The sequence below is a fragment of the Grampus griseus genome (assembly GCF_964374135.1).
Source record: "Grampus griseus genome assembly, chromosome: 12".
Classification (NCBI taxonomy): Eukaryota; Metazoa; Chordata; class Mammalia; order Artiodactyla; family Delphinidae; genus Grampus; species Grampus griseus.
In genome coordinates, this window is record NC_139006.1 from 62,806,869 (window position 1) to 62,830,798 (window position 23,930).

Consider the following 23,930-nt stretch of genomic DNA (forward strand, 5'->3'; position numbering starts at 1 on the left):
ATAGGAAGGCCCCAGGAGAGGGAGAGAGTTGGGGGAACGGCTGGTCAGAGGAGCAATCAGAATACATGCAACATTCATCTCTTTAGTTTGCCATCTTATGTGGGCATGTTTATGGCACCCCAAAACAATTATAATAGGATCATCTAAGATCACTGATCACAGATCACCATAGCAAATAGAATAATAAAGAAAGTTTTGAAATATTACTAGAATTAACAAATATGACACAGAGACAGGAAATAAGCAAATGCTTTTGGAAAAATGGCACTGATAGACTTGCTTGACACAGGTTTGCCACAAAACTTCAACTTGTAAAAATTGCAATATCTGCAAAGTGCAATGAAGTGCAATATAATGAGGTATGCCTGTATATAGGGCCTTGAACAACAGGTAAGGATTGGGGATTTATTTTGTAGACAATAGATAGCATCAAATATTTTCAAGGTAAAAGTGGTGGTATAAAACTTTAGACCATATTTATTTTTCTAGAATTAGTTCTTAAGCCTTCAGGTATCTGAGAATATGATACCAATTCAGTTTGATTCTGGAGTAGCTACAAGGATCAATTAACCTTGACTTATTGTGAGTTAAGAATAAAAAGTTCTGTTCCAGAAGATGGAACACCCGTCTGTTGTTGCCAAGATTTTTCCTTCTTTGTTACTTAACGTTAAAGGAAGGAAACCTCTTAGGAGTCCTGAGAATTAATTAACATCTCCCGAGGGATTTTCCTATGTCTGTTGTTATTTATGTATTGTTAAATAAAAGAGCTCTCTTTACAAATATTTCGTTATTAATCTTTGTTGAATGAACTTCATACACTCAGGAAAGATGGGGTGGGTGGGTGGGGTAGGGAAACCAAAGTATATCAGGAAGGATGCCCACAGATGTTAGAAAGGATTTTGGTGCTGTGAGGGCTCTGAAAACCTGTTATATTATGGAATATCTTTTCTCTTTCTAAGTAACAGGAAAACCACATGGTTTTCTCCCAGCATACTTTCCTGGAGCAGGGAACATAGAAAATGTCTTTTATGTCTTTAGACTTAGCTGTAAGTAAAATTGGGACTATTAAAGCAACACAAGTAGTGGGTTAAGCATTTGTATGTTTTACTTTTAGAGGTCTATTCAAGTAACTTCAGGCAATCAGACTTTACTGAATATATATTATATATATTTTATATATATATATATATATATATATATATATATATATAATATATATTCCTGAAAACAGGAATCTGTCTGTACATCCAGGCCTCACAAGGACCCAGGAGCACCATACAACTGAATTCACAAAGACAGGGATGGAGCTTGGGAAGTGACCTAGATATTGAGTTTCCAGCCCAAGAGTGGGTCTGTAGCTCCCTCTTTTCATGCTTGGCTGTTATGCTGTTAAAAGGTAAACTGAGGCACATTAAAATTTGTTTTCTCAAGAGTTTATTTGACCAGACATTGATTTGAATAGGGCAGTGCCAAACCAAAGTGGTTAGGAACGCTCCTGACAGGGGCCAGGATTTTTTAGAGAGAAGATGCTGAAGCAGAGCAAAGCAATTATTTGATTGGTTATAGCTTAAGCAGTTGCCTTATTTAGAGAAGCCTACTTTGCTGTGTGTGATTGGTTGTTCTTAGGTTTCACTCTCTTGGCCTCAAGTGCATTGACTCTGGCTTACGTTTGGTTTGCTTACAGAGGCTACCGGGGTATCAGAGTCACACCAGTCTACTTGCCTCCTCATTTAATTATTTTAAGAGTTGACTTTGGTTTTTGCTGCCTCCGCTTCTGTTGCTCCTGCCTCTGACAACCACCTTCTCTCAACTCTACTTTTCTTTGCCTTATTGCTTCTGATTACTCACAGCATCTGCTTCCTCTCAGCTGCTGCTTAGTAATTACTCTTACTGCCCCATGACTTCTGCTTATTGATGTTTCTCTCTGTATTTTGGCTTCCGCCCCATGCCACCAGCCACTCACTCTGCATGTCTTCAGTTCGTATTTCCTGAATCCAAATGCAGGTCTAGGGTCAAGAGCACAGCTAGAAGTTGAGATTTGAATTGGATGAGGGGAAACATCATCCTTTTGAGACTGAAGGGAAAAGGTGAGGTAGATACTTCTATAGGCGGGGAACGGGAAGTTGAGAGAGGTCATATCCAATGACTTATGTCTCCTTACTGGAGTAAGAGCACTGTCTGCTGAGAGTGAGGGAGAGGGTTTGCATAAGGTGCTTGTAGAGCAGTGGAGGGCTGGACTAGCTTTACAGGGCAATGGGAGAGGAACTGACCAGAAACAAGTGAAAACATTGAGAGGTGGAGCTGAGAGCTGAGATTCTGAGACTAGGCAGGGCAAATCTGCAAATCCCTGTGGGTTGTGTGATTTCTTTCTGATTGCATGATTTCTGCCTTGCCCAACTCTCCCACCCTCTGAGCAGGAATGATGTGGGCAGGTGAGAGGAGAGCTCAGGAGATCAACCATTTGTGCTGAGAGAGAAGAAAGGTTAGGAGGAGACTGAGGAGGTCAGGGACTAGAAGTCTTGAAGAAGCTGATGTAAATGCAGAAAGAAGGGGTGGTTGAGGTTAGAAAGTAGGACATTTGAATGCCAAGAGCTGGATTTCAGAGGTGATGCCATAGTGTGGCACATGTGGTGGATTAACTCTGGCCACAACTTCTTTGCAACTCCTTTATCCAGTCTGAATCTGCACTGGCCTTTGGACTTGCTTTAATCAATAGAACGTAGAAGTGACATAGATGCAAGTTCTGGAATCTAGGCCTCAAGAGGCTTTATGGTTTCTGCCTTTTCCTTCTTGGAACACTGCCTCTGGTCTGCAATGGCAAGAAAAAGCCCAGATGAAAGACCATGCATGGAACGAAAGGCCCAGATAGCTCAGCTGTCTCAGCTGAGCTCATCCTTACCTGCTGCTGCCCGAATGCAGCCACAGGAGTGAGCCCAGGGGAGACCAGCAGCAGAACTGCCCAATTAGCCTATAGACTCACAAAAAATGACAAATCATTATTTTAAGCCACTAAGTTTTAGAGTGATTTATTCTAGCAATGGGTAACTGATACCCTATGGGAGTGCCATAGTGGTGTATTGCTTCCTCTGCCTAGAACATTCTCCCCCCATCCTGGCATTCCATTCCCTTGCATTCACTCTTCATTTGGCCAACTTCTTATTTTTTAAGGCTCAGTTCAGGTGTCATCTTCTCCAGCCAAAGTGTATCAAGGAGGATGCAAACGAGATGTTAGAAGCACCTTCTCAGCTTCCAATAGTCAAGGTCAGGTGTTCTTTATGTTCTCAAGGCATCCTGTGTGTGCCCACTATAGTACTTCTACCGCATTATAAATGTTTGTATTCGTCACTGAACTGTGGTATTTTGAGAGCGGAGGTTTCCTACTCTCAGTGCCTTGCACTGTGCCTGGAACATTCACGTGTTTGTTGAAGGGATGACACAATATTTTACCCTTCAGATGAAATGCTGCTTCTTCACTTACAGAGAACTAGCCCTGCCAATAATATAACATGACCATAATCACACTATTCATACCCAAGAAGACACTCATATAGTAATGGCAGAGATGACTGCTCATAAATGTCTTTCCCCTTCTCCTTGCTCATCTAAGTCTTGTTGGTGCAGCTTAAATCTCACTGCTCCATGAAGTCTTGCCTACTATTGCTACCCCACACTGATTTCTCACTCGCTCTGTTGCACTCCCATGGTGCTTACCAGCTGCCTGGTTTAGTAGTTCAGCACATGGGTTTTGAAATCAGAGAGTCTTAGGTTCAAATCCCAGCTGGGTTATTTACTAATTGGACATGTCACTTGAACCCTCTAACACCCAGTTTCCTGAATCTGTAAAATGATCGTAAGAATCCCTATCTCACAGGGTTGTTGTATTATATGATAAAGTATTTAGTACTTGGCACATGGCAAGTTCTTAGTAAGGGTGGTTATTATTAGTAATCCATAAAAAAAAGAGTATAAGCAAAGAGCTAGATTCAACACTCCTCCTGGAAGGATTTAGAGAGAGGTCTGTCTATTCCATGGCTCTGAGCAGAGCCACATTCATGCCATCGTGTAGAGCTGTCTTCAGCGTCTCAGAGAGGATTCTTGGCAAGATGGCACAGTTTCCAAATCCATCTCATGGGAAGTCCTTCCTAATGCATGAATAATAACAAGCCTGGGTTTGTCATTGGTTGAAGAGGTGATTCTTTAGGGACATTTACCTGGATTTCTTTAGTAGCTGCTTTAAGGAAGGGCTTCCTCTCTGCAGCTCAACAACTATTCTCTACTGATGTTCCATTCTGGGCTCTCATGGCTAGGAAAATGGATAGCTCAATCAGTTCATATTTGCTGGTTCTAACAGCTCACATCACATCATGCTTCCATGGGGGAATGTGTGGAAATGGAGGTGAAGTGTAGTGAAAAGTAGGTCAGCCTGTACTCTCAGAGGGAGAAGCCATCATCATGAGGTCATCTGTGAGATTGAAAGGTACAGGGACTGAGGTGATAGAATGAGGGGCTCTAAGTTTTCCTTTATGAATCAAGAGGGGGAACTGAGAAGCAGAGTAGCTCTTTCCTGAATGGATTAGCCTCAATCTTTCAGATAAAGAAGAGAAAGGGCTGGGGCTGGGGGACAAAGAGGAAGGATAAAGGCAAAGGAAGAGGGGAGGAGGAGAAGTCGACTAGTTGATTAAATGCTGGGCATTTTTGAGAAGGGTAATGCAAAATGATGTGGTGATGTGTCTGCAATAGAGGTTCTGTGTGCTCTTATTGTTGGTGCACCTTTAAAAGGGAATGATGGGCCTGAGGAAGAGCTGAGTAATAGCTCTCAACCTCAGCTGCACCAAAGAAACACCTGGGGAGCTTAAAACAATTCTGATGCCCAGGCTGCACTCCAGACCAATCAGATTAGTCTCTGCTGGTGAAACCTTCCGAGGTGATTCCAATGTGCAGTGAATAAGGGAACCAGTGGCCTGGACATACAACTAAAATGATTAGGCATCACGGGCTACAAATAAATATAACCCAAATAAGATATGAACAAGATATGGATCATTACCATCATCCCAGGAAGTTCTGTCTTGTCCTTTCCCAGTTAATCTCTACCTCTACTCTCCCAGAGATGACCACTGTTGTGATTTTTACCCTGTATAGATTGGTTGAAACCATTCTAAATTCTCAAATAATTACAGCATATACTCTTACGTAGGACTTCTTTCATTCAGCAAAATGCTTTTGAGATTCACCCATGTTATTGTATGTATCATTAATTCATTTCTTTATATAGCTAATATTTCATCATGTGAATATATCACAATTTAAAAATCCATTCTCATACTGATGGACACCTGGACTGTTTTCAGTTCTTTGTTATTATGAATAAAGCTGCTATGAACACTCTTGTACCAGTCTTTGTGTACATGTATTTTCATTTCTCTTAGATAAATACCTATGAGTAGAAGTTCTGTGTCATAGGGTAAGTATATATTTAGTTTTTTTTTTTTTTTTTCTGCATTGGGTCTTTGTTGTTGCGCACGGGCTTTCTCTAGTTGCTGTGAGTGGGGGCTACTCTTCATTGCAGTGCACAGGTTTCTCATTGTGGTGGCTTCTCTTTGTTGCGGAGCACGGGTTCTAGGCGCTCAGGCTTCCATAGTTGCAGCACGTGGACTCAGTAGTTGCCGTGTGGGCTCTAGGGTGTGTGTGGGCTTCAGTAGTTGTGGTGCATGGGCTTAGTTGCTCTGCGGCATGTGGGATCTTTCAGGACCAAGGATTGAACCCGTGTCCCCTGCATTGCCAGGTGGATTCTTAACCATTGAGCCACCAGGGAAGTCCTATATTTAGTTTTATAAGAAACTGCCAGACCTTTTCCTAAAGAGTTTATATCATTTTACATTCACATCAACAATGTATGAGAGTTCCAGTTGCTCCACTACCTTGTCAACATTTGATGTTGTCAGTCTTTTAAAATTATAGTCATTCTGGTGGGTGTGTAGTGGTATCTCATGATTTTAATTTGCATGTCTTGATGATTAACAGTGTTTCATATGTTTGTTAATGATTTGTGTATTTTCTTTTGTGAAATTCCTATTCAATTCCTTTGCTCAGTTTTTTAAAAATTGCATTGCTTCTTATTTTTATTAAGTTGAAGGAATTCTTTATATATTCTGGATACAAGTTCTTTGTCAGATATACGTTTGCAAATATTTTCTCTATGTCTTGCATGTTCATTTTCTTATTGGTGTCATGATGAGCAGAAGTTTAAAATTCTGAAGTCCAATTTATCAGGGTTTTTTTTTTTTTCACTTTTTGGTCTTTCTGGTGGCTCTTGCTTTATATGTCTAAGAAATCTTTGCCTGGCTCCCAGTAATAAAGATATACTCCTATGTTTTGCTCTGAAGTGTTTATGATTTCAAGTTTTACATTTAGGTCTATAAATCATCTGTCTCATATTAAATTTTGTACATGGTATAAGGTAGGGGTTGATGTTCATTTTTTTCATATAGATACACAATTATCTTAGCACCATTTTGTTGAAAAGACTTTTTTCCCCATTGTGTTGGCAACTTTGCCAAAAAATCAAAAGGCCATGTAAGTGTGGTCTATTTCTGGGTTCTCTATTCAGTTACACTGGTGTGTTTGCCAGTTCTACCACACATTGTTATGATTGCTATAGCTTTATAGTAAGTTTTGAAATTAGGTAATATGAATTCCTGAAATCTTGCTCTTCTTTTTCAAAGTTGCTTGGGCATCCTGGATCTTTTGCATCTGTGTTTAATTATAGAGTCATCTTGCCAGTTTCTCCCAAAAGTCCTTCTGGGAATTTGATTGAAATTGTATTGAATGTATAAATACTTTGTGGGGAGAACTGACATCTTAACAATAATGAATCCTCTAGTCCACATACATAGTATATTTCCAAAGTGTTTTAAGTCTTTTAAATATTTCTCAGCAATGTTTTGAGGTTTTCAGTGTAAAGGTTTTATATATCTTTTGATACATTTATTCTTGTTTTTTTAAATATAAGGTGAAATTCACTTAACATAAAAATGAACATTTTAAAGTGACATTTTGATAGTATTTAATACACTTATAATTTTGTGAAAGAACATTTTCTATTTAGTGAGCAAACATTTTCATCACTCAAAAGAAAACCCTGTACCTATTAAGCAGTCTCTACCAATTCTCCCTTCCCCCTGGCCCCGAGAAGCCACCAATCCGATTTTTGTCTCTATGGGTTTGCCTATTCTAAGAATAGCATATAAATGGAATCATGCACTATATGACCTTTTATGTCTGGCTTCTGTCACTTAACATAGTGTTTTCAAGGCTCATCCATGTTGTAGCATGTGTCAGTACTTCGTTTCTTCTTATGGCTGAATAATATTTCATTGTATGCTTATACCCCACTTTGTTTATCCATTCATGTGTTGATGGGCATTTGGGTTGTTTCTACCTTTTGACTATTGTAAATAGTGCTACTATGAACATTCGTATACAAATATTTAAATACCTGTTTTCAATACCTTTGGGTTTACACCTAAAAGTGGAATTGACAAGTGATATGGTATTCCTATGTTTTTTTTGAGGAACTGCTAAACTGTTTTCCACAGTGGCTATACCATTTTACATCCCTACCAGCACTGTACAAGAGCTCCAATTTTCCCCACATCTTCACCAACACTGTTATTTTTTTAAATTTTATTTAATTTACTTATTTTTATTCTTTTGGCTATGTCGGTTCTTAGTTGTGGCATGCGGGACCTTCGTTGAGGCATGTGGGCTCCTCTCCCGCTGTGGCGTGCAGGTTTTCTCTTCTCTAGTTGTGGCGTGTGGGCTCCAGAGCGCGTGGGCTCTATAGTTTGTGGCACACAGGCTCTCTAGTTGAGTCACCTAGGCTCAGTAGTTGTGGTACGGGGGCCCAGTTGCCCCACGGCGTGTGGGATCTTAGTTCCCCAACCAGGGATCAAACCCTCATCCCCTGCATTAGAAGGCAGATTCTCTACCTGGGAAGTCCACCAGGGACCACCAGTTCCCTGAGACCACCAGGGAAGTCCCTCACCAACACTGTTATTGTCTGTCTTTTTGATAAGTCATCCAAGTGGGTGTGAAATGGATTTGAAGTGAATTGAGTTCGTTGTGGTTTTGATTTGCATTTCCCTGTTGACTCATGATGTTGTGCCTCTTTTCTTGTGTTTATTGTGCATTTGTATATCTTCTCTGGAGAAATGTCTGTTCAAATCCTTTTCCCATTTCTTTTCTTTTTTTTTTTCACTGTGTTTACATGTTAATGCAACCCCCCACCCCGCCCATGATACCCCCACTCAACAAGATCCACCCAACCCTTACCCCCTACCGCAAATAGGATCATCTGTAAGGTAAAGACAACCCACAGCCGTGCATTTCTCAAAGTCTGAGTTACTCAGTTAGAAGTAATGCCATGTAGTTAGATGAGGCCCAGAACAATCCAAGGGAGGCTTCATTTCTCCAGTTCTTGTTCTCTTCAGGGTCCCTCTGCCAGCATGTAGTCAGGATACCCCTCCTCATTCTTCCTGTGGTCTTCTGATTGCCTGCGAGTAACTCTTAGATCTCTCTCTCTCTCTCTCTCTCACACACACACACCCCCCAAAGACAAACCATTAGTCTCAGTCCAAATCCATATTAAGGAAGGGAGGGGAGAATCTTCCTACACATAGTCCAATCTTCCAACATATTCTCTCCAACTAAATCTAAACGGGGGCATGCCTTACTTTTGTTATGCAAAGCAGCTCCAATTCCTCTTTTTTCAGCTCCCACCTATAGACTAGGCCCGGGCCTACCCGTGCACTAGAATGCTGCCCATCACGGTGCCTTTCTAAACAGAAAGACCTCTACTCCTTACATCATCCCCTGCTACCCAGAAACTCAGTTAGATGTGCCTTTTTGATACATTGAGCCACATCACATTACTACCTATGACTTCCTCCAGTAACAGATTCCATTAGGATGTGAATCTGCACCCTCTGTCCCCCATCCATAGCAAGCCCTCTAGAGTTGAGACTTTCCTTCTAGTTATAGAAAGGAACCCCCAAATGTTCCCATTTCTTATTTGGGTTATTTGTTTTTTTATTGTTGAATTGTAAGAGTGCTTCGTATATTCTGGATAATCCCTTATTAGGTACATGATTTGCAAATATTTTCTCCCATTCCGTAAGCTACTTTAATTTAATTTTTTTTTTACTTTTTTGATGGTATTGTCTGCAGCACAAAAGTTTGTAATTTCAATGAAGTCCAATTTACCTGTGTTTTCTTTTGTCTCTCGTGCTTTTGGTGTTGTATCCAAGGAACCATTGCCTACCCCAAGGTTATAAAGATTTACTTCTATGTTTTCTTTTAAGAATTTTACTATTTTAGGTCTTTGACAGACCACACTTCAAGTAGCACTGTCTTGGAGTACCTATCTTTCCAGGAACATATAATACCTTAGTCAAAAGAATCATGCTAATGGTGGAATTTCATCTTCAAGTGAGGTTGGTGAGGGGAGATATTTTTGTTTAAGAGAGGTCTCCAACACCCTTCAAATTATGTCAGTCAGGGGACTCCCAATTCACCCATGTGTACAGGGGGCTCTTGCTTGGCTTACTTGGCACTGAGCAGTGGAGTTTAGTGGTTAAAAGCAGAGGTTCTAAAGTCACAATGGCAGAAAGTTCAAATTCCTGATTTTCCACTTATCAGCTGAGTGACTTAACTCCTTCCAGTTTCAATTAAATAGTTAAATACTGTAGTCCCTGCCTCGCAGGGTTGTGGAGAGAAGTAAATGAAATAACGCATTAAGACACTTAGCACGGGGCTTCCCTGGTGGCGCAGTGGTTGAGAGTCCGCCTGCCGATGCGGGGGACACAGGTTCGTGCCCCGGTCCGGGAAGATCCCACATGCCGCGGAGCGGCTGGGCCCATGAGCCATGGCCTCTGGGCCTGTGCGTCCGGAGCCTGTGCTCCACAACGGGAGAGGCCACAGCAGTGAGAGGCCCGCGTACCGCAAAAAACAAACAAACAAAAAAGACACTTAGCACAATGTTCGGCTTATTGTCATCACTCCCTGAAAGTTGGCTGCTGTTATTATTATGGGCTGCCAAGTAATTGGATGATAGTGCCATATGAGTAGAGGGATGAGAAAGCAACCACATATAAAATCACAGTTTCACCAATGATTGTTTAGTACTGAATTCAAACAGTATTTAACCATGTTTTAAAGCGCACGATTTGGGGGAAGTGTTGATACTTTATAAAGTCAATCTCCAGAGGGCCATAAAAGCTATTTTAATCACTACAACTAATTACAAGGAAGTATAAATCAATAAACTTTGCTAAATGGTCTAAAATATAATAAAGGAAGCCATCATTAACAATCATCCAGGAAGCCACTGTTCTTAATAGTGAGATGATATAAAAGTCAGATGAGAAGAATGAATTTTATTATTTGAAAACTTCCGATGTTACCAATGCTTTCAGGGAACTTCTTAATTTAGTACAGAGTCGTGAATTTTCAGAATGATTATTTACTTTAGGTAACTTGAGTTTATTACTTCTAAATTATATGTATATTAGGCCTGGTCTGGAAATTTGCAGAAAGGTATTCTCAGCTTCTTCCCATACTTTCTCAGCTTAAAACAAGCCCCCTTTCCATCCCCCCTCCCAAAGCTGCAGCACTATTTCAAAGCCCGAATCAAGACTGGAGTCAAGGGGCATTTAGAACGCTTTAGCTCTCTTCTAGTTTTGTGTGGCAGTTTCTGACCCAAGTCCGGGAGTCCTAGGGCTACCACCTCATCTCCCAAGCTTACCTTGCTGCCCCCTGACTAGGAGAGCCAATGCCCATATGGGTTCCTGAGCCAAATTCCTCTCTGCCTGTCACATCCCTGAGTCAAGGACTGAGCTTGCTTATTGCCACACTATTTATTCTTAGTGGTGTGTTTCCCTGAGGATGGAACCTGCCCATGAAGGCCAAGTGAGGATCAGGAGCCTGTTATCATGGATAATGATGATTGACAGCCTCCTGCTCCGGAAATGCCTGTGCTGCAGAGCTCTATTCCCTTGTGGGGTCCCAGCTACACACCTGGTCACGGCTTTGCTCGCCTTTTGGACAGCGTACCTTTCCAACCCAGTTTCTGTCCTACTCTGGGGAGCAGATCAAGTTCAGGTCCAGCCCCTCCCCCCATCTTCACCTGTCTATATTACCAGAGAGGTCGTAGACCTGCTCAGCTGTGATGATGAGGCCATGAGATTAAGTAGGAAAAGCTTGCCACGGCAGTAAGAACTGGATTTGAGGCTTGACTCAGCAATGAAATAGACTTCATAATCACTGACCTCCGTTAGCTAAATCAAAGGGCTAATGAGAAGGTAAGATGATGTAACCAGCATAAATACGCATTGGAAAGTTGTCACACAAATAGGAAGTTGTGCTCCTGTTGGCTGATCATAGCCCCCACATAGAGAAAAAGGTTTTGTAATCAGAGTTAACAGAATATCTAAAGTAACAGTGGTTAAACAAGATAGAAACTCATTTCTCTCCTATATAAAGGTAGCTTGGAAGTGGGCACTCCAGAGTTGGCATGGGGGCTCAGTAGCTGTCAGAGACCTGGGCTTCTATTACCTTTCTGTGCCACGCTAGCATATGGCTTCTATCTTAAAAGTCACCTCATGGTTCAAGAAGACTTCTGAGGCTCCCTCCACCTTACAGACATCAGAAAAGAGGGAAAGGGAAGAGAAAAGAGAAACGCTGCCTAACAAAGCCAAGCTCTTTTGAAGTGACCTTCCTGAGAGTTCCACATATTTTTACGTACATCTTCTTGGCCAGAACATAGTCACACAGCCACATCTAACAGCACGTACGCCTGGGAGATGTAGTCTGATTTTATCTAGGTGTATTGCCACCTGAGAATGGTCTGTTGGAGGGCAACCAGCAATTTGCCACATATAGTCATTCGAAACCAAATGAAATGTAAACATTCTCTGAGAGAGAGTTTAAAGTGATCACAGTGAAATGAGCCGCTCTTACGATTGGCCCAAATAAAATAGATGAGACTCACTCACTTATTCAATAAAAAATGTTTTGTGTAGCTACTGCATGCCAGGGACTATTCTCAGCACGAGGAAGGTGGCAGTGGGCTGAAACAAAGGTCCTTGCCTTCCTAATGTTGACAGTGTATACCTTCCCACGTAGGAGTGTATAATTACAAACTGTGATGTAGGTTGTGTATGGGAAATCTTGTAAGATGGTCGCACTTGAACTTTGTGCACCCAACTCTGTAGAGGGAGACAGAGGAGCTCTCCTCATCAGGCCTGGAATTGGCTGGAAGCACCCCACTGAATGACGTGGTTACACATCCTCAGCATGGCGATCGTGGTCCTCTCCTCTGACCTTCCTCACTGCTGACCAAGGCTGCTTTAAACTCTTACCCTTAAATGAAAGTGATCTTCTCTGCTTGATTATATCTCCTGTAGCTAGGAGAGAAGTCTTCTCTATTTTCCAAAGAGCTGAGGCTACACTTTTTGTACAGTCAGAGGAAATTGGGATATGATGTCCCACTCTCCTTGCCTGTGGCAAATAGATGAGCAATTATTCAGGCATTCTGAGGGTCAAAACCATCAGTCTGAAATGTCTAGTCTACCCCAGTAGGATAGGCCTGGGTTTCTGCTTTGATTTGCTATGGCCCTTTCTGATCTTATAATTTCATTTGGAATTAAAACAGAACCTTTTATTTGCATTGCTTGTATTCTTCATTAGCTAATATTTGGGTTGACCTTGGAATGATAAAATAGTCGAAGAAAAGAACACAGCATTTTTTGCCTGTCATTTTATTTGCCAAGAATTTCCTTTGTCCTTCTGAAGAGTGGCTTTATTTTTAGCCTCATGCAGCACTCTAGATGGATGTCCTGTCTGCTTCCACAGGCGGCTCAGGTAACCCAATCACATCCAGTTTTAGGGACAAATTCTTTTTGTTCCAACTCAGAAGCATCAAGCATTGCTAGAATAGAGAGGAGGTATTCACTCGCCTCAATGAGAAAATATATGGGTTAATGATGTTTCCGTATTACATGTTGGATTTCCTTCTGAAGGTTTTGGCTTTTAGTGTATAACTTCATGGTTGCATGGAGAATTGATAGTCTCTAGTGTTTGAAAGGAATAGACTCAGTCTGATAAAATACCTCAAGAAATGGGGAGACTCTAAGGCCATGAGGGAAAGGGCAACAGGAGTCTCCTAGTGCTCAGGGAAAGATGCACAGCTGGGCTTCCATGGAGCCTGGAATTTAGGTGGAGAGCCAGAAGGCACTAATGTAGTTTCAGCATCCTAGCAGCACAGGCCAACGGACTTCCACACTGAGCTCGGCTATGAACTCAATTCAGAGCTACGCCACGATGAACTCCTCTAGGCTCTAAGACATACCTGGCAAGTTATCTCGTTCTAATTTTTCTTTTGCTACAAGATCATTTGCTGATATTTTAACACTAACAACTCTGAGACATTTAAAGTTGCAATTGGAAAGAAAAGAACGATGTTTCAGGCTCGTTTACGTGGACAGATGATGTAGCTGCAGGACGAAGACCTTAAATTCATCCACAAATCTTTTTTTTTTTTTTATCCACAAATCTTTAGCTCCCTCTGGAGCTGCTGCTCTCGCTCTGAGAAGCTATCTGGTCCCTGAGTTTGCATTGGGTTCTGCAGAAAATGACCTCTGCTGTCCCCTGGTGGCCGGTCATGAAGCCAGGTTTGTGTCCTCCCTGGTCATTTTCTGTCACTTCTGGTATTACTGGCTGAGAGTGCAAAGCTAAGGATGCTAGGCTTCCATCCCTATGTGTAATTTAAAGCTTACATAGGAGAAAAAGCTCCACCAACTTGACTGACCAGCTACCCCCCGCCCCGTGTCAAGCACAGCTGTCAGTTTCAGAAGCGTGTGCCACGTCTGAAGGGCTGTGTGAGCCCCATGCCCAGGCTCCTGGAAGAACTTCCTCCTCTCCGTGGTTAGTTGCAGCATCTTCACATTATTGTTTTTGCTAGTGGTCACTGGGAACCTGTCCTCAGACTCCAGGACTTGGCTTATAACCCTTCTCTGACCCACGGTCCCATCCTTCATGGTCTGGGAAGAAAATCACTAATGAGTATCCCTCCTTTGGTTTCTTAATGTGGCAGCTAAGGATAAGAAAATTTATCTCAAGGGAGAATTGTCAAGGTTTTTTTTTTTGATAGCTTATGATAATGAAGATGGTGGGTAAAAGTATCAAATATCATGGCAATGCACTTTAAACTTCTTTTGAAATCTGTCGAGGGATGCCATTGGTGAGATGCCTCTTCAGTTAGGATGGTCGTTGGCAATTCCAGGGCAGGCGATCATCCACAGAAGACTTCTGTTCAACCCAGCATTACTCTAGAAATCCTGGCTCCAAAGGGTCACCATTTTGGCCCTTCTATCTCTCTCATCTGAGAGGCAGAATTTTTGGCATAAAATGATCTCATGGACTTTGATTCAACATCACAGTAAGGAGGAAGGCACACTATCGACTTCCTCACTAATGCTGTTAGGAGACCTAGCTGGAATTTAGAACCTTCCCTTACCCATACAAAGATCCTATCATGCTGGGGAGGACTCCAGTTGCTGACAAGGGCCAAAGGCTAATTTAGACTTTAATAACCATTTTTGAAGGAATTTCATTTTCAAAAATAATTTATTCAAATATTTTATGCCAAAATAATTCTAAAATGTATTAGTTTCTATTAGTTGCCCCCAAGCAAATGTGCATTTAACTACATGAACACAACCATTACTTCATAGTTTTTTTATTATAGACTTTTTTTATCCACATGAATGTTAAAGAAACTACAACAGAGTTAAATACCATTTTTGATAACATGATTATATTCTTAATTACACTCAATATTAAACTGTAAAATATTTCCAAAGGAATACAATCTTCATTCATATAGCAGGCAAAATACCAGAGAGGAAGGGGCCACGCATAAGTCTGTCCACTTTGCTGGGAAAAGCAGGTTTGTACGGCTGATGCCATCCTAGCTGTCGAAACGTGATCCTCCCCTCCTAGGGCAGGTCTTGTGTTGTCTTTTCACCAAGAATCACTTCTTCAAACGTAAAAGACGGTCTCACAGAGCTGCTCTCTCCAAGTATGTAGCACAGAGATCCCCTGGGACCGTCCATGGATTTCCCACCCCACTTGGCTAACAGCACTCCCGCGCTCTGGGTTCGGTTGGCCTATAAAAACACAGACTCAAACTTTGGTTCCACCAAAAGATGCAACAAGCGTTGACTGCTCTGGTTGGTTCCCCCCTCCCCCAACTAATGAATGGCTGCTACAGTCTATTTTACATGGTTGTCCATGCTGCTTTGAGGTCACTTGTCCTTGGGTTCTCCCGAACCTGATTTTATATTTGATTCCCAAGCCCTTTCAATTTTCAGTCTCTGTGCAGGTCGGAAGTACTCAGGGGCAGTCTGTATCTTACAAGAGAACAAGAGTAAGTGGTTCTGTGCACCTGGGATAAGACAAAAAGCACAGAATGACAACCTCAGTGTGACACAATCAGATAATTTAAAAACATTTAAAGTAATATTTAGTATATCCTTCAGAGAAGACATTTTTAGCACAGTTTGAATAAAAATGTTTAAACAGTGACCATGAAAGCATCTTCCTTTTCCCATAAATTTGTCTGCTACCTTACATGATGCATCCCTGCTGACAGCCAAACTAGAACTATTACATCAGAGCGTGCTGGTTTGCTATGGCTTCTTTACAGTAAAGTCATTTTGCTGGGTTCCAGAAGCTCCAATTTGTTGTTGAGCAAACATTAAGACAGCCTGTGGTAAAAGGGGCAGACAGAAATTCATGCACTGGTGCCCTGCTGGCTTTGGCTGAATGGTCCAAGTTACATCCATTTCTCTTGTCCTGGGGTGTTAGGGCAGCTGTAGAGGTTTTGCGATTCAACATCAATGAAACCACTGGATTGGTTATTAACTACATATTTATAACTGATAATGGAAGATGTGAATTAGGCCACGATTTCAGGTCACAAGTCAGGGGAGAGCAGATGTAGTGTGGGCTGCAGAGCCAGGCAGCCTGGTTCAAATTCTGCCACTTGTAATAGCAGTGAGACCACACAACCTACTCATCTCCGCATTTCTGTTTGCTCAGCTGTAGAATGGTGAGAGTGGCAGTACTTCTCTCAATGGGTTGTTTTGAAGATTAAATAAGATAATTGATGTAAAGCCCTTAAAAGTGTGGCAGCACACTGTCATTCTCAGCGGAGATTCTTGAAAGAACCTGGTTCTCTTTTGTTTGAGGACAGAGACTAGAAATGGACATGCCCCCCCCGCCCCCCATCTTTGATCGTTACAAAAGGAAGACACAGAATGTTCAATTACAATCCCTCCACACCCCTTTAAGACCTTTTTCTTGCTATTCTTTTCGTAGCAATTATCCCAGAAATAAAATAAAAATAACAAAATAAAAATAACAGGAGTTTACCAAAGAGTTAGAAGATATTGTTAGAATAGGGGAAAAAATGATACTTTCAAACTCTCCAGGAGGATGCTAAGTAGCAATTAGTGATGAAGAAAATGAAGACCTAAGGCAAAAAGTAGGTGGGTTACACCCTCAGGTGTTATATAGGGTTTTATATGAACAGATTTTAATAAAAGCAGCCCCTTTGTGAGAGAGAATCTGGCAGAAGACTGGCACGCAAGGGTGAGAGTCAAAATTTAGAGCTGGCAGAGACTTTGATGAGGTTTGGCCATCCACGGTTCATAGATAAGAGTAAGCCTTGAGGAGATTAAATGATATGACTTCAGATGACAAAGGGAAGTAGTGTCAGATTTAGAAGCCAGACTCCCAAAACCAGCCCAATGATCCTAGAAAGACAGAGAAGGGGCTTAGAGTCAAATAGACCTGTATTGAAGCCTGGCTTTGTCACTTTCGAGCTAAGTGACCTCACTGATCCTCTGCATTCTCATGTATAAAATGGAGATAGTAATAGGATCAACCTTATAGACTTGTAAAGATCAAAAGAGAGAACGTGGCAGCCTAACCCAGTATCTGGCATGGGTAGTGCTCAATGAATGACGGTTATTATTATTTCCAGCTTGTTCAGCAGGTTTCTGTATGACTATGAATGAGCCATATCCTATGATTCACTTTCCACTTAAGTAAAATGATTGAGTTCTCTGTGAAAGACCTAAGTCTGTGAAAGACCTAAGTATTTCACAGGGATGACATTTGCATCATGTTAAAAGGAGCTTGGGGCAAAAAGAATGTAAAGTAATATTAAACTGGTGTTAATATCATGACATTTTTATTTGGGGTGCAGATTTCACACAGATTATCCTGGAGCGTCTGTGTAGGAACTGGGGCACGTTAATGAGCAAAGGTAAGAAGACCGTCAGGAGTAATTCCGGTGTTCAAAACAGTTCCAGATGAAAGGATAATACACATAGCATTTTGAAATATTTTTTCCAATCACTTCCATTGTACTCGTGAGCTCACGATAAAGCAAATATGCAGAGCAGTGCAACATCTAATCTACAAGGGCTTCTTTTAGAAGGCAGTTTGAAGATAAATAAAATAAACTACAGTTTACACAGCTGGTAGCTAAACAAATAGAATTCATTGCCCCAAAGGGGACTTCAACTAGGTTGAAGAAAGGTTTAGATAAATCCATGGATGACGGATCTTTAAGGAGTTCTTAAGGGAAAGTTAAGAGTTATTCAGTGTCGTGCCTGAAGTTTGAGGTTGGTGTTGTTAAGAACAACAACTTGGCTCTTCTAACAGAAATGCACTGTTAGCCCCCTGGTATGGGTGGACTTTTATTTTGATTCGACATGGAATTTCTTGTGTCCTAACGTAGGGCAAAAATGATTTGTAGAGCAGTGATATGTGGCAATACTTCCTCAGCTTATTAAGTGGATTGCCTGTGGTTTTGAAAAGCTTCCTCCTCTTAACAGTCATATTGGAATTCACTGGGTGGCAAGAACACAGCACACTACCTTAAGGGTCACTCTTGCATAAGACATTAATGTATCAGTCCCTAATTTGGAAACCTGTGGTCACTCAGCAAGACAGAACTTGTTTCTCTCCCTTGGTGTAATGATTTTTATTTTGTCATCTCTCTTGGGGTAGTTCCTTGCAGGCTTGGCATGTTGAGAATCGAATACTGCCTCTAACAATATGGTTGTGATTCTCTGCTTGGCTGATTTAGCTCAGCATTTAAGTAACCACTAATCTTCTGAAAGCACCAGGGTCTACTTAGAGCAATCCCTGTTGTCTGCAAGGATGGAAACAAAATCAGCATGGAGGAAGCATTAGTTACTAAACACAAATCAATCTTTTTTTTTTTTTTTTTCCCACCTCACTGTACACTATGTCACCATCAAAGGTTTGGTTTCTGGGCAGTAAGTCTTCATTTTGTAGGTGCAAGAGCAGCTCATGTCTGACAAGCAGAGAAGATGAGTCAGGGAAGTGGAAGGGTAGAAAGAGAGTTTATTGAAGTTCCTAAGTATGAATCAAACTACATTCTAATGGATGAATCACAAACGTGGAGTGAAAGAAGCCAGATACAAGAGAATGTTCTATAAAATGTCCTTTACTAAAGTTCAAAAACGGGTAAAACCAATCTTTTGTAACTGGGTAGGGGCACAAGGTAGCTATCTGGGTGCTAGAAACCTAGGCAAGTTCACTGAGCTCTGATGTGTTGACTTCATGACTTGACGATTTATAGGCTTTGGAGAATGTGTGTTATATTTCAATAAGAAGGTTACTTAAAAAAACACATCCCAATATATACTTTTTGATTTGAAAGAAAAGTAGTTTGACATTTTCAAACTTTTATACATATGGGTTTGTCAGCGTTAACTTGGATGATTTTTGCTTTGATTACCTTGATATGCTGTGTTAAGGTTTATTAGACTCTGAATGTTCTAAAACTATTCATTTCACACTGCTGGGAAAAATCTGGTCTACAATGATGAGAAAGAAATCACCAAAGTCAAGTTCAGACGTAAGAAAAATACTTGAAGATATAGAATGAAACCAAACTCACAGGTCCATTTGTGCATGACTTCATGGAGATGGAAACAGAATGACATTATCTGAGCATCCCAAAACAGAATGACTTACCATCTGAGCAACTCTGTTGCTAAACATCTGCTCACAGAAGACAGAAAGTCCCTATTTAAGGAGCAAGCAGGCACTGCTGTTAAAATCAGGAGCCCTAGAATCTCTTCCTGGCTTTGTAACAGAGACATAAAACATCACATCTCTCTTCACTGTACCTTGGTTCCCTGGGCGTAAAATTAAGGGAAAGCATATGAATGAGAGACTGTCTTGGAAAGAGTTTTGAGCTCCTAATGAAATGTGACATACATATAACTGTTTCAGAAAAATACTGAAGATTATCACCAATAAAGATAATGGCAAGAAGTAGAACTGTCATGTGCACATGGTAGAGGAGGCTTGTGATATGCAGAAAAGAGGCATGAAGGAAAGAAAAGGAACCATGAACCTGCATTGCACAGAGTATTTTTGGCCAGTCAATTCTATTGAATTGAAAATATGTTCCAGAGGGAAGGAGTGGGAAGAATCACTCTGATGGGAACAAATACAACTGATAAATGACCACAATCCTAGTTAGCCATGAGCACTTATAAATACCACCTCTGACATCTGAGTTTTTCCCTGATTTAGCAGTTCCAACTGCTAGGTCATCCTAATGTACTGTTAGAGAAACAACAATATCCTAGTTTTTGCATTCCTTCAATTCTAACAATTATTTATATCTTCTGCCATATCATCAAAAAGGTGCTTTTGAAATGTTTAGGTATATTCTGAATATAGTCATTGAATTTTTACTGTCTCCTTTTCCTTAGGAGTCCAGAATATTTGTCTTTTAAATTGCTGCCAGGTGTGTGACATTGGATCTGGCTTCAGCTGTAGAGAAACAAGGATTGTTTTAGGGAAAGAATGAATGACTAATTCTGCAGCAGAAGTTCTCGAAGGTCTATGTCACACGCAGTTATTCACAGCACCATCTGTCAGTAATTCACTGAAAGTCGGGTTTCAGGAAGACATTTTGGAAGCAAAGGAGAGACAGAGAAGAAAAAACATAATAAGCATGGCTTCTGACACTCCAGTTTCCTTCAGAGGACCAGGAATCAGGGTGTCAGGAGGAACTGGAAAGAGTAGAAAACCTTAAAACAAAATGAAGATCACATCTACAAGACTGAACTGAGAATTTCCTTAGTTTTAGAAATTTTCCACAGAATTTATAAGATGCACTTAGCCATTTATTTAGGAAGCCCCATGCCTAGAATGAAGTTCAACAGTGTATCAGCTTAAACACAGGATGCAACATCATCAATGCCCTGGGCTATTTCAAGTACATCAGTAAAGAACACAGCCGAGCAATAACAATTCAGAGAGTTAAGGAAAATCTGTTTCCTCTGATGAGCTCACCTTTTAGCTTTTGCTGAGATGCGCACCTAGCTTTTCTTTCCTGATCAAGCTTGCTGCATAGGGAATCTGTAAGATAAAAACAAGCAAAACTATCCAGGTGAGCAAAATTTGGAGACATGTATAATGGAGACCCTTCATTGTGCCTAAATTTGAATGCTGGTGAATCTGCCCTGAGGACAAAAGGTCTCCATCTGCCTGGCAGTATGGGGCTTCTGGGGTATAGCATGTCTAAGGCCTGTTAAAAACCATATGAGGACAGGACAGGTGATCACACTAGGTTGTTGCTACAGCTAGTCTCTGAGGTTCCTATGTGACATTTCACTGCACTTAATAATTTGCACTTAATAATATGGTACTTATTTTTATTTATGTATGAAAAATAAGTTATAACGTATGTCCAAGGTCACAAAACAAGAATGTGATTACAAACTAGTTCAATGTAATTTTTCATTTAATTAGAGTGAGGAAATATGCTATCATCATAAATCACAAATAAGATTAACTAAACACAAACTATTACTCTGGGTAATTTCCCAATAACTACTAAGAAGCATCAGAAATCATTGCACTGAATGGAAAATATGACCCTTGAGAATTCTACCTGGATAAACTTGAAAAGTACTTTTCAATAGTGGGGTTTTGAATGAAAGTCTATCGCATTTGATATGCTACTTTTCATTAGAAAATTCAAATTGTTGAAACTGGACTACATGTATTATTTAGATTTGCCTCTCTACTAACCCTAGTCATGCTACTTACCTTCATCATTATAAGGCTAAATTCAGGACTCTAATGATATAAATCTGTTTTACATTTAAAGAAATATTCAGCCTTCTAGAATGTAACATGAACTATGGCTGATATTATATAAAAGCAGTGAAGGAAAGAAAATTATAGTCATTCAGGTAGGTAATATTTTGAATACTGTTATATACATTCCCCATATCCCCAGCATATTTATGTTTTGCTCTCCTGATCTACCAGTCCATAAACATGAACCTTTATTAATGGGAAGGAACTACAGATCTATAGTGATGCTTGTGGCTAAGACTAGCTGGACCACTTTGCCATAATAACTGGTTAGCTGAATCAAACAAGTCTTTTTTTTTAAAATTAATTAATTTATTTTTGGCTGCATTGGGTCTTCATTGCTGCGCACAGGCTTTCTCTAGTTGTGGCGAGTGGGGGCTACTCTTTGTTGCAGTGCGCGGGCTTCTCATTGCGGTGGCTTCTCTTGTTGCAGAGCACAGGCTCTAGGCGCGTGGGCTTCGGTAATTGTGGCACGCAGGCTCAGTAGTTGTAGCTCACAGGCTCTAGAGCGCAGGTTCAGTAGTTGTGGTGCACGGGCTTAGTTGCTCCGCGGCATGTGGGATCTTCCTGGCCCAGGGCTCGCACCCGTATCCCCTGCATTGGCAGGTGGATTCTTAACTACTGTGCCACCAGGGAAGCCCTCAAACAGTCTTTTTAATGAAAAAAAGAGAGAAGACTAAAATAACCACCTCACTATCTTGATACACAGCCACAACATGGATATATATGATAGAGACATATCTGATAAAGGCCATAATAGAAGCATCGAAATTAATGGTTCATATAGGACCATAAATAGTTGTGTCCTAATCTCATACTTAGGACGAGAGCTGAGATTAGCTAGATAACTATGACAAGAAGAGTTACACAGGGACCTACTCTAGTTACCTCTTCTTTCCACTCTGGGTTATGCTACACCTGCTATTAACCGAGACATACTTGAATCCTGATTTTCCATTATGGTGTATGAAACAATATGCCAAAACACATGGATCACCTCTTTCTTTAGATGCATGATGTCAGAGAGCTTTGAATGGAATTCTATTATTTAGGATAACAAGTAGAAATGATGTAAACCTTGGGGTATAAGGATTACCTAATAAAATGTATTTGTGTCACTCTCGCATTTAGAAAGCCTTCTCAACATCAAGATTAGATGCCACGAAGATTTAGTAAGTGTCTGTTCTGTGCCAGGCACTGCACGAGGTAAGTTAATATCACCATGCGCCATCTCATCAAAGCCAGTAAACTACTCATCCTAACCCAAAGAAAACTGCCTGAAGGGCACTGCTTTCAGATCTAAGTCTGAATGCCTTTTTCTTTTTTTCAGAAACAACAATGTAGCGTTTCATTAAGATGGGAAGCTGATAAGGAAATTTAAGGAAAGGACTCAGGAAAAAAAGGACATTTCCAAATAAGCACATTTGATCCCCAAATCTCCAGACTGAAATTTAAATCTGTGTGAAGAATTATTAATCTCAGGTTGTGAGCTGAGAGTCATTAATTCCAAGTCTTAAGTCATGAATGTTTAATAAAGAATATATTAGCATATGGCCCGACTGTTCATGGAAACTATCCTATTTCATTGATTCTAAGATGCAGTTTTTTCCCTCACATTTTAACACTTCTGAAGTTGGATGTACTATAATTGATGGTATCTGAGAATAATAGTTGGAAACTTCTTTTCTTATGATACATCAAGTAATGGGCACTTTTATGATTGATGGTGCTTCAGGTTCTATACTCCCCAACTGGGGGAGCTCAGGATCTTAGAGGCTCCATTAAAGATAATTAGGCCATGTAAATCTCCTGTAATAGAACTTATAAAAGCTTTCTTTTCATTCTGACTAGCTTGGAAATCACCAAGATTGGCATGGACAAACCCCCTCAAAGTTGCTATATAACTTCTAAATCACCTAGTCGGCTCTAGTCTATCAAAAGTATTGAGATTTTACCAAAAAAGATAATTTCCTAGATTGTGCCAAGAGAGTTAGCCTGAGCTCAGACATTTAGGTGGGTCAACATCTCAAAAGGAGAAAGACGAGAAAAAGGATACATAATTAAGAAACGAGTCATTGCATTGTCAAGATGCAAGGCAATAGATCAATAATTGGAAAAGGACCCACTGTAGTCAAAGTCTGTCTCCTGGAGAATCTTAAGGCAGCTTCCAAGGAAGTTCAGACTTACAAGTCCTCTGCTTGTTACATATTTAGTCATAAAATCAAAATCTTCCAGGGGCCCAGGGATCTTTTTCTAAAAATAAAGTGCTCTATTTACCTTTTAAAAATATGTAAAACATATTTTTAAAAACTCCCTGTGTTCAGATGGTAGAAATCTGGGCAAGTTCCCATCCTAATGAATACTGGAGATCCTCCAAGAAAAGACCACACTGAAGAGCTGTACCCTTGCCCAAGGGGGAGCACTCCTCCAGAAACGATAAAGACCTGTCACCACTCCTTTCCCGGCAAGGAAGCACAGTGCTCACACCATCAGAAAGTTGTAAACTGACTTTTTACAAGTCCACGGTGAACGAAACATTAGTACTAAATCTATTGGTTGAACATTAATTTTAATTGAGGCTTTAATGAGGAACTTTGAGACTGGTTCCCTCTGGCTGCGTGTGACTGCAGTGTTCTGGAAGAACAGCA

At 40.7% G+C, this 23,930-nt stretch overlaps 1 protein-coding gene across 1 annotated transcript in view; it reads right to left on the minus strand.

Moving 5' to 3' along the window:
* Nucleotides 1-20,475: 20,475 nt before the first annotated feature.
* Nucleotides 20,476-23,930, minus strand: part of SKOR2 (SKI family transcriptional corepressor 2) — a gene marked incomplete at both ends in the record, with an annotated part of 33,698 nt that continues 30,243 nt past the window's right edge. Inside the window, one exon of the mRNA XM_082668119.1 lies at nt 20,476-20,538. Within this exon, the coding sequence (XP_082524245.1) occupies nt 20,476-20,538 (63 nt within the window). The remainder of the gene's footprint in view (nt 20,539-23,930) is intronic.